At 24.8% G+C, this 11,796-nt stretch overlaps 5 protein-coding genes across 5 annotated transcripts, besides 11 other annotated features; 2 read left to right on the top strand and 3 right to left on the bottom strand.

The window, feature by feature from the left end:
• Positions 1-84: 84 nt before the first annotated feature.
• EDI_275390 (nicotinamide mononucleotide adenylyltransferase, putative) lies at positions 85-531 on the top strand (the record flags this gene model as incomplete). Its single annotated transcript, XM_001738642.1, has 1 exon — positions 85-531. One exon carries the CDS (start codon positions 85-87, stop codon positions 529-531), a length of 447 nt encoding a protein of 148 aa, XP_001738694.1.
• Positions 527-584: a sequence feature (AT_rich).
• A 152-nt stretch (positions 585-736) lies between these two features.
• Positions 737-948: a sequence feature (AT_rich).
• Positions 949-980: 32 nt separating this feature from the next.
• On the bottom strand, positions 981-1,826 carry EDI_275400 (uncharacterized protein; the record flags this gene model as incomplete). The annotated part of the gene is made up of 1 exon (XM_001738643.1): positions 981-1,826. The coding sequence occupies one exon, from the start codon at positions 1,824-1,826 to the stop codon at positions 981-983; it is 846 nt and encodes a 281-aa protein (XP_001738695.1).
• A 62-nt stretch (positions 1,827-1,888) lies between these two features.
• Positions 1,889-1,956: a sequence feature (AT_rich).
• Positions 1,957-2,933: a repeat region.
• Positions 2,899-6,548: a repeat region.
• Positions 6,549-6,607: a sequence feature (AT_rich).
• A 23-nt stretch (positions 6,608-6,630) lies between these two features.
• On the bottom strand, positions 6,631-7,433 carry EDI_275410 (uncharacterized protein; the record flags this gene model as incomplete). Its single annotated transcript, XM_001738644.1, has 2 exons — positions 6,631-6,881; positions 6,935-7,433. 2 exons carry the CDS (start codon positions 7,431-7,433, stop codon positions 6,631-6,633), a joined length of 750 nt encoding a protein of 249 aa, XP_001738696.1.
• Positions 7,434-7,659: 226 nt separating this feature from the next.
• Positions 7,660-9,246, bottom strand: EDI_275420 (uncharacterized protein; the record flags this gene model as incomplete). Its single annotated transcript, XM_001738645.1, has 1 exon — positions 7,660-9,246. The coding sequence occupies one exon, from the start codon at positions 9,244-9,246 to the stop codon at positions 7,660-7,662; it is 1,587 nt and encodes a 528-aa protein (XP_001738697.1).
• Positions 9,247-9,345: 99 nt separating this feature from the next.
• Positions 9,346-9,394: a sequence feature (AT_rich).
• Positions 9,395-9,509: 115 nt separating this feature from the next.
• Positions 9,510-9,555: a sequence feature (AT_rich).
• Positions 9,556-9,576: 21 nt separating this feature from the next.
• EDI_275430 (uncharacterized protein) lies at positions 9,577-10,725 on the top strand (the record flags this gene model as incomplete). The annotated part of the gene is made up of 1 exon (XM_001738646.1): positions 9,577-10,725. One exon carries the CDS (start codon positions 9,577-9,579, stop codon positions 10,723-10,725), a length of 1,149 nt encoding a protein of 382 aa, XP_001738698.1.
• Positions 9,954-10,076: a microsatellite.
• A 90-nt stretch (positions 10,726-10,815) lies between the features above and the next one.
• Positions 10,816-10,851: a sequence feature (AT_rich).
• Positions 10,852-11,015: 164 nt separating this feature from the next.
• Positions 11,016-11,796: part of a repeat region that runs on past the window's edge.

An 11,796-nucleotide genomic window follows, 5' to 3' on the forward strand; every position in this document is an offset into this window, starting at 1 on the left:
GGAAATGTCGTGAAAGGAATCATTTCTCCTGCCAATGATTATATTTGGAAAAAAGGACTTCTTTCATCAAAACATCGTGTTGCAATGTGTCAAGAAGCTGTAAAAACATCAAATTGGATTATTGTTGATGATTGGGAAAGCACCCAAAAAGAATACGTACGCACATACAATGTATTAGCCCATGAAAGAGAGGTGTATGGGAATGATTATGACATTTACTTTATTGGAGCAGATGATTTAATTCCAAATATGATGAACAAAAATTGTTGGGACCAAGTCTTATTAGAAAAAATCGTTAATGAATTCGGTATTGTTTTCTTTAAACGAATAAATCCTAATTGCTCTGAACAAATCAAAAGTTATCCATTATTTGCTCGTCATTTAAATCATATTTTTATAATACAATCATTTCAATCTCAACATAGTTCAACATTAGTTCGTCAACTAGTAAAATCAGGAATGAGTATTAAGTATTTAGTACCTGATAGTGTTATTAATTATATTACAGAACATCAACTTTATCTTGAATAATTAAAATACTTTTTGTTTTATAAAACTATAATAATTATTTTATTTTATATTAACAAACTATAACAAAAGGTCAATAAATAGATATATCTGCAATTGGGTTTTCTTTATGCAGAGAGGTGGTTCTCTCATCTCTTTAATACGGCTTTCTTCTATCACAGAGTCCCTTTCCAATAATTTCTCCATAGAAGGTTCTTAAAAAAAAGAGAAATAAATAAATTAAAAAAAATAAATTGATTAAAATATGTTCTTTTTTTTTTGAAAAGAAAAGAAGAAATCCAATTATTTAAAACTAGAATAAAAATAATAAAAAGTTAAAAGAAATAATAAATGGATATTTTTGATTAGTCATCTATTATTAGTTTATTTATATATTATTCATTTTATGATATGTTTGTAAAAAAATAATATTAAAAAAAACCGAATATAACAATATAATAAGAATACACGTTTTAGTATTTTTCCTCTATTGCATAATTATCATTGGATATGAAATCAAATTCTGAGAAAGCAACTTCTTCTATCTTTTGACAATAATCATCTTCTGTTTCACCACTACTTTCTTGAACAGATTCAAGTTGATATGTTTGTTGTTGTTGAGTATCAAGAACCAGACTATGAAATTTTTCATCAAATTCATAAAATGAAATAAAATGAGTATCTTCAAAGTTAGACTCTTTTGTACAATCTATACTACCAATAAATATTGTAGTAACTTTATTACTGTTTTGAAAAAAGATAGAAAGTAGTTTATGTACTTTCATTCCAATAGTTTGTTCAACAGTTTCTCGTTTTTCAGAAATGAATCTGTTTGATTTGGAATCAAACATTGGAAGAGAAGAAAGTCTTTTACTTGTTAATTTTTCAGTTCCAGTAGCAGATTTAGTGCACTCTACCCTAACTTTAGGATCAACTAAATTTTTTCTTTTAAACATTTCATTAAAAAGATGCATTAAGATTAATTGATTACTTCTCATTTTTGCACTTGTTTTAAGATTATCAAATTTGTTTTCTTTTGGATCTTCAATCATAAATCCATTCTTGTCAAAATCTAATTTACCGTTAGTAACTGAATAATTTATTCCATCATCAAATATTGTTTTTCCATTCTCATCAAGAATTTTTTTTATTGGGAAATATGCCAACATCCTTTTTGATGATCGTTTAGATTTTGTAATAAGAAATTGCCAATGGAATGATTTAATTGAAGTATAAATACATGCACCTAAATACTGGTATAGACTATTTGTTGCATTTCTTCTTGTAAGGGCTTGTTTAGAGGTTGTTTGCACTTGCATTTAAATTTAGTTAAAGTTTATTTTTCCCTTTTTAAGATTTTTTAGTTATTTTGATTAATACCTAATTATAAATAATAATTTCATTTTAAAATCATTAAGTAAAAATCATTATTTAAAAAATTTAATTTTAAGATCCTTTTATCAACGCAGAATATACATTAAATTTTGTTACCATAGCTGTTGAGTAATGCCATAGAGTCTTGTAAAAAAAAATCAAACAAGACACAGATATTCATGTTCAAAGAAAAGAAAGGAATTCAATAGCAATAAAATGCATAATAATTATGATAAAAGAAATAACAAGAAAAAAGGGTTTAGAAAAAGAAGAACACAAAGAAAAACAAATAAAAAACAAAGTAAATATAATGATAATAAACATTATATAAATAATAAATATAAATTATTAACAATAAATGAAATTCAAAAGAAAATTAAAAGAATAACAAGAAAATGGGAGAAAGGAGAATATTCAGAAATAATTAAAAAGTATGAAGGTAAAGAAAAGAAATGGTATAATACTCTCCAAGAAGTATATTCAATAAGAAAGAAGAAAACACTAGAGAAAAACAAAGAAGAATTCAAATAGAAAACAAAAGATTGGAAAAGTGAAGATATTAAAACAATCGAAGAAGAAATCAAAAACAAAAATCCAATTAAAGAAATGAACGATAGATGTAAATATGCAAGAATAATAAATGAAAAAGAAAATAAAGGGAAAACACAAGATAAAGAAGAGAAAATGGAAGAAGAAGGCAACAAAGAAGAAATTAACACACTTCAAAATAAAATTAAAGAATTAGAAGAAACTATTAAAGAACTTCAAACAAAAAAGAATAAAGAAGAACAAATCATCTCAAATGAAATGATTCAAAAAACACGAGAAACAATTAGGAAAGAGTTTGAAGAAGAAATAGAAAAGATTCAAACACAAATAAACAATATTCAAACTACATGTAATGAAATAAGAAAACTCTAAATTAAAATAATAAAATATTTCATTACAATCAAAAATAAATGAAATATAAAATATAAATAACACATAAAGATGAAATCATTATTTTCTTTGTTAATTATGAGATGAAGAAGAATGATGATGATGTGTTGAAGAAGAACATAAGAGATAAAGAAAATCAAATCTCTGTATATCAAAAAAGTGCGATTCAAAACTATGAGATTGCAGAAAAAACAAAAGAAGAATTAGACCATACACAAAGAGAAAATGAAGAACAAAAACAATTAATATCAAACCAACAAGAAAGTATCGAAAATTTTTTATCCCAGAAGGAACTGAAGAAGAAGAAAACAATGACTCTAGTGATAAATACACAACCAATACTGAGAACATCATCATCTGGGACAATACAAATGAACCAAACTACCCCTATGAAAAAGACAATTCTGGAAATAGAAGAAGAAGGGAGCAAAACACTGAGTGTCAAAAAACAAGAAATGATAATCAGTCAAGAAGAGAAGAAAACACAACAAATCAAACAAATAGAATTTTAATTGATGTGTTGTATTGTTTTGCAATTAATTTGTTAAATAAGAAATTAAATAAGAAATTAAGATGGGAACAAATAGAAAGCATAATAAAAGTAATAAACATTAATGTAAATAATGAGAAAGAATACATTAATAATATTAAAAAGTCACATAAAATAAAAGAAACAACTAAAAGATATATTAAAATGAAAGTGAACTCTATCATAGAAGGGAAAGTAGAGTGTAATCCAATAATAAAAAACATTATCATAAAAAATAACTCTACTGATATTGATGATGAATATCTTAACTCTATCATATTCAAGTTAAAGGAATGAAAATAGATAAATGTGTAAATATTAATTACTACTGGAAAATGAAAGAATCAGATAAATTAATAAGAGAAATAAATAATAAATGGGTATGGTCAGGAAGCAGAATAGAAAATCTGCAAGAAGATATGAAAATGATTTCAATGTGTATGCATTACTATCTCCAAAATAAATTTATCTCCTATAAATTTGATGAAGTAAAAGAAATCCTAAGGAAAATAAATAGACTAGAAGATCTAAACAATGGAATAGTACAGAATAAAATGCATCATGAGATTAAAGGAACAAGATGCAGATGAAATTAAAATGAAAGCACAAGAAAGAATAAAGTACCTAAAATATATGATGACGATGATTAAAGAAAGAATTAAATTTAATAAGAATGAAAGGGTCAGAATCAATACAAATAAAATCATGTTTGATTCTAATAAGAAAATTAAAATAAAGAAGAAACACAAAATGAAATATACCCAAATAACGATATTACTTTAGAATATTGGAAATCATTATATGAAACACAGGTGATATTAAATAAGGAACATTTGAAAATAAAACAAATCACCTCGTGGAATGAAAGGTACAGGAATTATGATAGTGTCATCATCACATTGGATGATTTAAATCTAAGCCTGATGAAAATAAGTAATTGGAAATCACCAGGTATTGACACTATATATGGGTATTATTGGAAGAGAATGTCATCATCAAGAGATTCCATTCTTAATATATTCAATGAATGGTTAAACTTCAATGAAAACATCCTTCTAGACATGGTAAGTGGAAGAACTATATTAATCCATAAATGAGGAGATATGAACGATGTCACTAATTATCGTCCTATCAGTTGTATAAATGTAATAATGAAAGTATTTACCTCAATATTGAAAGAGAAGATTCACAATAGAATTAACATGAATAGTGAATCATTAAAAATTAGTAAAAATCAATTATGATGTAAACTGCAATCTCTTGCTGCTAAAGAAGGATTAATTAACAGTTATATGTTAAAACAACAAAAAGAAGAAAAATACCCAAAATATGTAGATTCATATTATGAAATTAAGAAAACATATGACTCAGTAAATCATGAATAGGTAATAGAATCACTTAAATATTTTAATGTAGAGGGTGTCATCATAGACATTGTAGAAAGTATGATGAACAAATTGAAGATATTCATATGATATAAATATAACGAATATATTTGATGTATTAAATTGATGAATTTTATAATGTGATTCATTATCATTTCTACTCTTCTTCATCAAAATGAATGTAATTTCTCATTTCATAGAAGAGAAGTTCCCAAAAGCAAACAATACATTATATATGGATGATTTGAGAATAATGACACTAAGTAGCGAAGAAATGGGAACAATCCACAATGAAATTAAAGAAATAATAAGTGGAATAGGGATGGAAATGAAAATAAATCAGGAATGGTATTAAAGAACATTAATAAAATACCAGATGGAATGCAAAACATCCCAATAATTGAAGGAGAGGACTTGTATAAATATTTAGGAGTATGACAGTCAGATGAAATTAATGATACATTCAATTATAAAATCATCAAATAAAAGATGATGAAGAAAATGGAAGAGATAAATACTGGTGAAAGTAGTAATAGAAGTTATATTACAACAATTAATAATGAAGTAATACCAATCTTCAAATATTCAGCATCAGTAGTAAATTTGAATGTAACATAGATAGAATGGATTTTGAGATAAGAAAATATTTAAGAAAGGCAAAATACATTTGTTATAACTCTAAAGACCGTCTATATGTCCCTATAAATGAAATGGGTGAATGATTAATAAACCTAAAGGACGAATATTTTAATGAAATAATTAGAACAATAATGTACTAATGTACAAGAGTGAAATAGGAAATAACATAATAGATAGATGGTATTCAAAGAAATGAATATTGAATATAAATAAAAAAAGAATAAAACATAAAATCAAAGAAATAGAATAAATAATAAAAGAAATGACTAAAAATAAAAATAAATAAATAAAATAATGATAAATAAATACATTAATAAATTGAAATCAAACAATTGGATATTTTAGAATATTGATTGAATCAAAATTTATAGATAAAACTACTTTAATCAATAAATTGAAGTCAGTCAATATTAAGAAAAATTCATTTCTTCAATTAACTAAAATACAAGATGAACCAATATTCAATATGTACAGAAAAGATAAAATATTAAAAAATGAATAAAATACTATCCACTTTGTAAATAAAAGATATTCACAATAGAACACATTCTATTATCTTGTATTTGTCATAAGAAATCACAAATAGAAAAACATGAAAATATTTGTATTATCATATTAGATAATAAGAAAATATAAATGAAATCATCAATATGAAATCAATATATGAAACAATGTTCCAATATAATGACATCACTATGATATTGAACAAATAAATAATATCAAAAAGTGAATTACAATATCATAAAATAACAGATATATATGTACTAGATAAAAAGAATAAAACTGGTCTATATTTGATATGAATATTGTGGCAGATCACAATATTAATTGAGGGTATTTGAATAAAAGAAACATGTACAAAAAATTGAAAAATAAGGTAATGAAAACAAAGAAATTAAAAGATGTCAAAATAATTCCAATAGTAATTTGGATTAATGTGATAATAAATATAGGAAGTATTAAATTAATTAAACAATTAAAAATCGAAATTGACATCACTAAAGAAATCAAAAACATTGTAATTAAAAACATGATGGACGTCATGGAACATTGATTCTACCATAACCAAACATATGTTGTTGAACTACATGACGAAGATTCATTGACGGGATTAGTCTCCGGTGAGTCAGGAACAATAGACACAAGTTCTATTAATACTTAATTAACTACTTTTTATTTAAAAAATTTAATTTTTATAGTCTTTTTATTATAAAATCATTAAATTTAAAAATTTCTGTTCAATCCAACTAACACTATTTACTGTAATGAAGACATCACAAACGCAGATTGTTTTTCTGCTTCTGGAATAGAGTTTGTTATTTCATTTATCTTAGTTTGAATTGATTCAGCAATGTCCTCATTCACATGAATGTAAATCATAGCTACATCACTATATTTCTTTATAACAGCTTTACATGACTCTGCTGGTTCGTTGAAAAGTGCATTTTTAATCTGTTCAATTAAATTTAACTGTTCTCCTTCGACACAAACAACTAATACCTTTTGGTCTATAAAATAAATAACAAGTTGTATTTCTTTTATTTAAATATAATAAACAAACCTACTTTCTTTGAAATTGGTTTTTCATTTCTGTCTTTACTTTTTGGTGTGAGGACTCGTGAACGAATAGAAAATGGTTGTGATGAAATAGATAATGTATTATTAAGATCTAAAGATAAAAATAATTGGTCTTTGTGATGATTTCTTGAACTAGAGCAATTCGACCTACACTTATCAAATGTAAATACTTGTCTTCCATTAACAATTTTTCCTTCAAGGAATTTTTGATTGCTTGAAACACCAACCTCAATAACTTTTCTTCCTTTAGAACAAATAGTACATTCTTTGACTTCATCAGTAGTTCTTACTTTTAGTACTCTCATCCTTAGTCCTGCATATAAAATATCTTCTGGTCTAATAGAATTTTGTGATAACCAAAGTGGTGGTGCAGAAAATTCAATTGAGAATGGTACATGCCGAAAGATTGTTTGTGACGACATGTTTAAGACAGCTGTATTTTCATTGAATGACGTTGAAATTAGTTGTGATTCTCCTGACATTTTCTTCTTGACTTTTCGATTTCAAGATTTTTTTCACTTTTTTAATCTCAAAATCTTTATTTTTTCTCTTTTTCTTAGATTTCATAGTTCTTTTTCTCCCGTTTATTTCAATATTTTTCCAATAAAGTAGCAATTCATTTTTTTTGTTAGTCATTAAAATGATTAATAGTTTTTATTTATTTTTAGGAACATAAAATTAAGTGATACAAAACAAAAAAATAACTGATTAATTGATAATTATTTGGTTAAAATCTGTGTCAACAACAACATTCTTAACATGAGAATAAAATTTCTTTACATCTTCAATAAATGTTGGCCTCTTTTTCTTTGTTATTTTACCAACTATGTAAAGGGATAAGAATTCCAATTTCTCATTAACAAGGAAATTGGACTCTTTGAATATAGAATTAGCAATGGTAATTCGAACATTCATTGATTTAATATTTGGGTGATTAGTAAGGTCAAACGTTGTTCCACATAATACTGTCAATGCAGTAACACTTTGTGGAATGAAACCACATTCAGATTTCTTTAATTTTCCAATTTCTAAATTTTGAATTCCTTCTGCAAGTTGGTTTTTGATAGATGAAATAGTAAGAGATGTGAGAGTATTTGGAATACTAAATGTTTTTGGATATTCTCCTATTGATAATGCTTTTAATTGATTATTAAACAAAATGTCATCTTTTTTATCTATATGATAAATAACTAATTTTGTTAATGAAGAAGGACAATGTAATATCGTTGAAAAAGGAATTTCTAAATCTTTAATATTTAATGGAATTAATTTAACATCACTTGTAGTCATTTTTGTAATATTTAAATTTGAAATATTTTCAATTATTCTTTCATTTCCAGGAGTTAAAGAATCACTTAAGTCTTCGAAACAAGTACAACTGATAGGTAATTTTAATTTAAATCCTGGGTTATCAGTTGTAACTTTTGTGACTGTTGTTAAATGTTCAAGGTTTAAATCATAGAGATGTCCTTTTATTTCAAGTGGATAAAAATATTTTACATATTCTTTAGCCACTTTATCACTTTCTAAAAAATTAATAAAATGATTTGCTTGTAATTTTGGAATTATTGGGATAAGAAATTTATACTGTAAAATTTCTTCTTCACTTTCTTTTCCTTCAGTAAATTTATCAGGTAACTTAATAACAAAATTATACACATGGTTGATACAAGTAGGAAGAGATTTCCGAATAAGTTCAATTTTTGTAAAATCTGAGTTATTTTTAATTTCGTAACAGATACAAATTTTAATATTTTGGATTGTATTTAGTAAAGTAATAATAGAACTTATGAGTATCTTTTCATTAATCATTAAATCATATCCAATAATTAGTTGAACGTATTGTAGTGAAGGAAAATTTGATACGTTTTGGATAAATTCAACAAGGTTTTTTGAGTTGAATGATTGTTTTACTATTTCAAGTAATGGCATTGGTCTTTTAAAATTCTGAATAATAACACCTCTTCCAATCATTTTAGGACTTGAAACTGTTTCTGCATCAAAATAGCCATTAGTTATAGAACACTTATTGAATTTAGTGATTTCATTATCATTTAAAAGTGAAAAGTCAAAAGGACACTTAAAATGAATAATTTTAGGAAAAAGGGATCTTGCTAAAGAATAGTAATCAATAGGACTTGAAACAGTTGACATATCAATCACAGGATTTGATAAGATAGTTTTGTACAATCTCGTTATTTTTTTGTTAACAAATTGGAATGTAACAAGATCCCTTTTGAGGTGGATATATTTGAGGACTTCTTTAATAAATGATTCTTCTAGAATAACAACCATAAACCATGCTTTTTAGTTCTTAAAACCTTTTTTCTCATATATTTTTAATTTTTGTATCTTTTACATTCCTTAGAAATACAATCTTTTTTGTTTTTTAGCAATTATTAATTGAAAATTTATTTTTGTTAATAAAACTATTTAATAAATACTGAGGTAATCATTTTTGTAATATAGGAATAAAAAATAATCACAATAGGAAGTCTTGGAAGGTTGTGAGTGAAGAGATTTAATCTTAATTGAATAACAGTAAGTGATAAATTGTCTTAAAATCTAATTAAAAAATAATTTTTTTTAAATAATGTTTTATAACCCCAATCTTTAAAAAACATAATGACTACAAATATTCAAACAAGAATTGACCAAGTAATACACTGTAATAACCAACTTCAGTCATTCTTAAATATGGTAAAATTCTATGAACTATCAAAACGCATTAATTATAAAGAAAAATATCAAAACGAAATTGATCTCATTGCAATCAAACAGTTAAGTAACACTATTGAAGTATTACAACAAGGAGAAGATTCAGTCGATCAGATAGAGTCAGAAAAGAAAAAGATTATTGAAAGTATTGAAAAGACATTAAAAAGTGTTGAGTTAATTTATCAAGAATGCATAAAAAATAGGGAGTACATAATGAATACAAAAATTGAAATGATTAATGCATTAAAAGAGAGAGAGGAGAGTCAACATAATTACATAATTGCAGAAATGGAAAAGAAATTAAATGAAGAAAAATTTAAGTATGAATCTATAAAGAAACAAAATGAAATCAAAATAGAGAAAACTAAGAAAAAAATTGAGGAAAATAAAAAGAAAAATAGAGACAATACAATTTCACTTTATGAACATCCTACTCTTATTTTCAAAGAAAATAACAAACTTAAGAAAATAGAAGAAAACATTTTAAGACAGCCCTTTGATATTAGCATTGATGAAGATAATACTATCCCTTTAAGTACAGACAGTATGAGTCATGGCGATATAAAGAAGTTAATACAAGAGAAGATTTCTTCATGGACCTCTTTCAGTTTTAAACAAGTCATATTTAATAGTGATCAAAACGAATGGATAAAAGGAAGTTGTGTTTTTAATGAAAAAGTATTAAATCATAATAACCTTGCTTTTATTATTACAGATACTAATAAAAATAAATTTGGTGGATTTATTTATCAAAGTGTCTCTATGGAAGAATCTTATATTAGTGATCCTCAGGCTTTTTTGTTCACTATCCAAATCAATAATAAAATAGAGTTTAATAAATTTGATATCACTAACCAACAATATGCGTTTTATTTGACTGGACCAAAAACAAAACGGTTATTTACTTTTGGATTCGGGGGATATGATCTTACTGTTATGAAAAAAGGAGAGGAAGGAAGTAAATGTCATCAACGCACTTACCAATACAATGGTCATTCTTTATGTGGAAGTGATCACTTTACACCTCAACACATTGAAGTTTGGCAGTTTTCTTAATTTTGCAATTACAAGTTACGTAAGAATGGGGTGAATAACCAAAAAGTATAGTTGATTATAGTATTGTCTTAGAAAGAAGTGTCTCTAACCTTTATTTTTCTTTTATTTTTATTTATTATTAAAATACCTTGGTCTAATAACAAAAAGAAATGACTAAGCTTGAAGCTCTTGTTACCCTAAGAACAGTTGTTTAATCACTAGTTTTGGATATTTTAATTCACTCCTTTTTCTATTTACATAAAATTACTTCTCACAATTGGTTTAAAATATTTTATCACAACTCTTTCTTGAGTTAAATCACACACTGAATATGGGTGATTTGAAGACAACAGATAATATGATGAAATGGAAAAAGCCCACAAATTAACAAAAGAAATATTTAATAGAATATGTTTAAAAATAAAAGTAGAAAAGAGTGGGATAATGAATAATATCAATGGTCAAACAATTGGAGAATTAGATGAATTGCAAAGAGTAATTAATGATAATCATTATAAATATCTTGGTATTGAAATATGAGATAAAATAAATATTAAAAAATATTATACAAGATTATTAAATGATATACTCTCCTTTTTATCATCATTAAACACTATGGTTTATAATATTATTAATACAATAAGAAAGATTATTAATGACATAATATAAAAATTAAGATATTGATTCTGTATTGTCAAATATAAATGAAGTGAGTTTGAAAATATAGATAAATAAATAACAAATTTATTAATCCAACTCAAAGTGTATAATAAATATCCATAAAATAGATTATATGTTACAATAAATGAATTATGAATGTGGTTAATGTCAGCACGAGATGAATATTGTAATGAATTAATAAGAATATATTTAAAATATAAATATCAAATACAAGAATAAATGAAATGATAGAGGCAGTAAAAGAGAATCTAAAATGAATAATTAAAAGAATAAAGAGAGTATTTTGTAAGAAGATTAATTTCAATGAATTAATGAATACAATCAAATGAAAGAAAACATGATGTGGACAATGTACTCAGGTTTGTGACAAATTGAGTTAAATGATATTTAAATGAAAAAAATGTGGTGAAT

The sequence above is a fragment of the Entamoeba dispar genome, genomic scaffold (assembly GCF_000209125.1).
Source record: "Entamoeba dispar SAW760 scf_1105229461587 genomic scaffold, whole genome shotgun sequence".
NCBI lineage: Eukaryota > Evosea > Mastigamoebida > Endamoebidae > Entamoeba > Entamoeba dispar.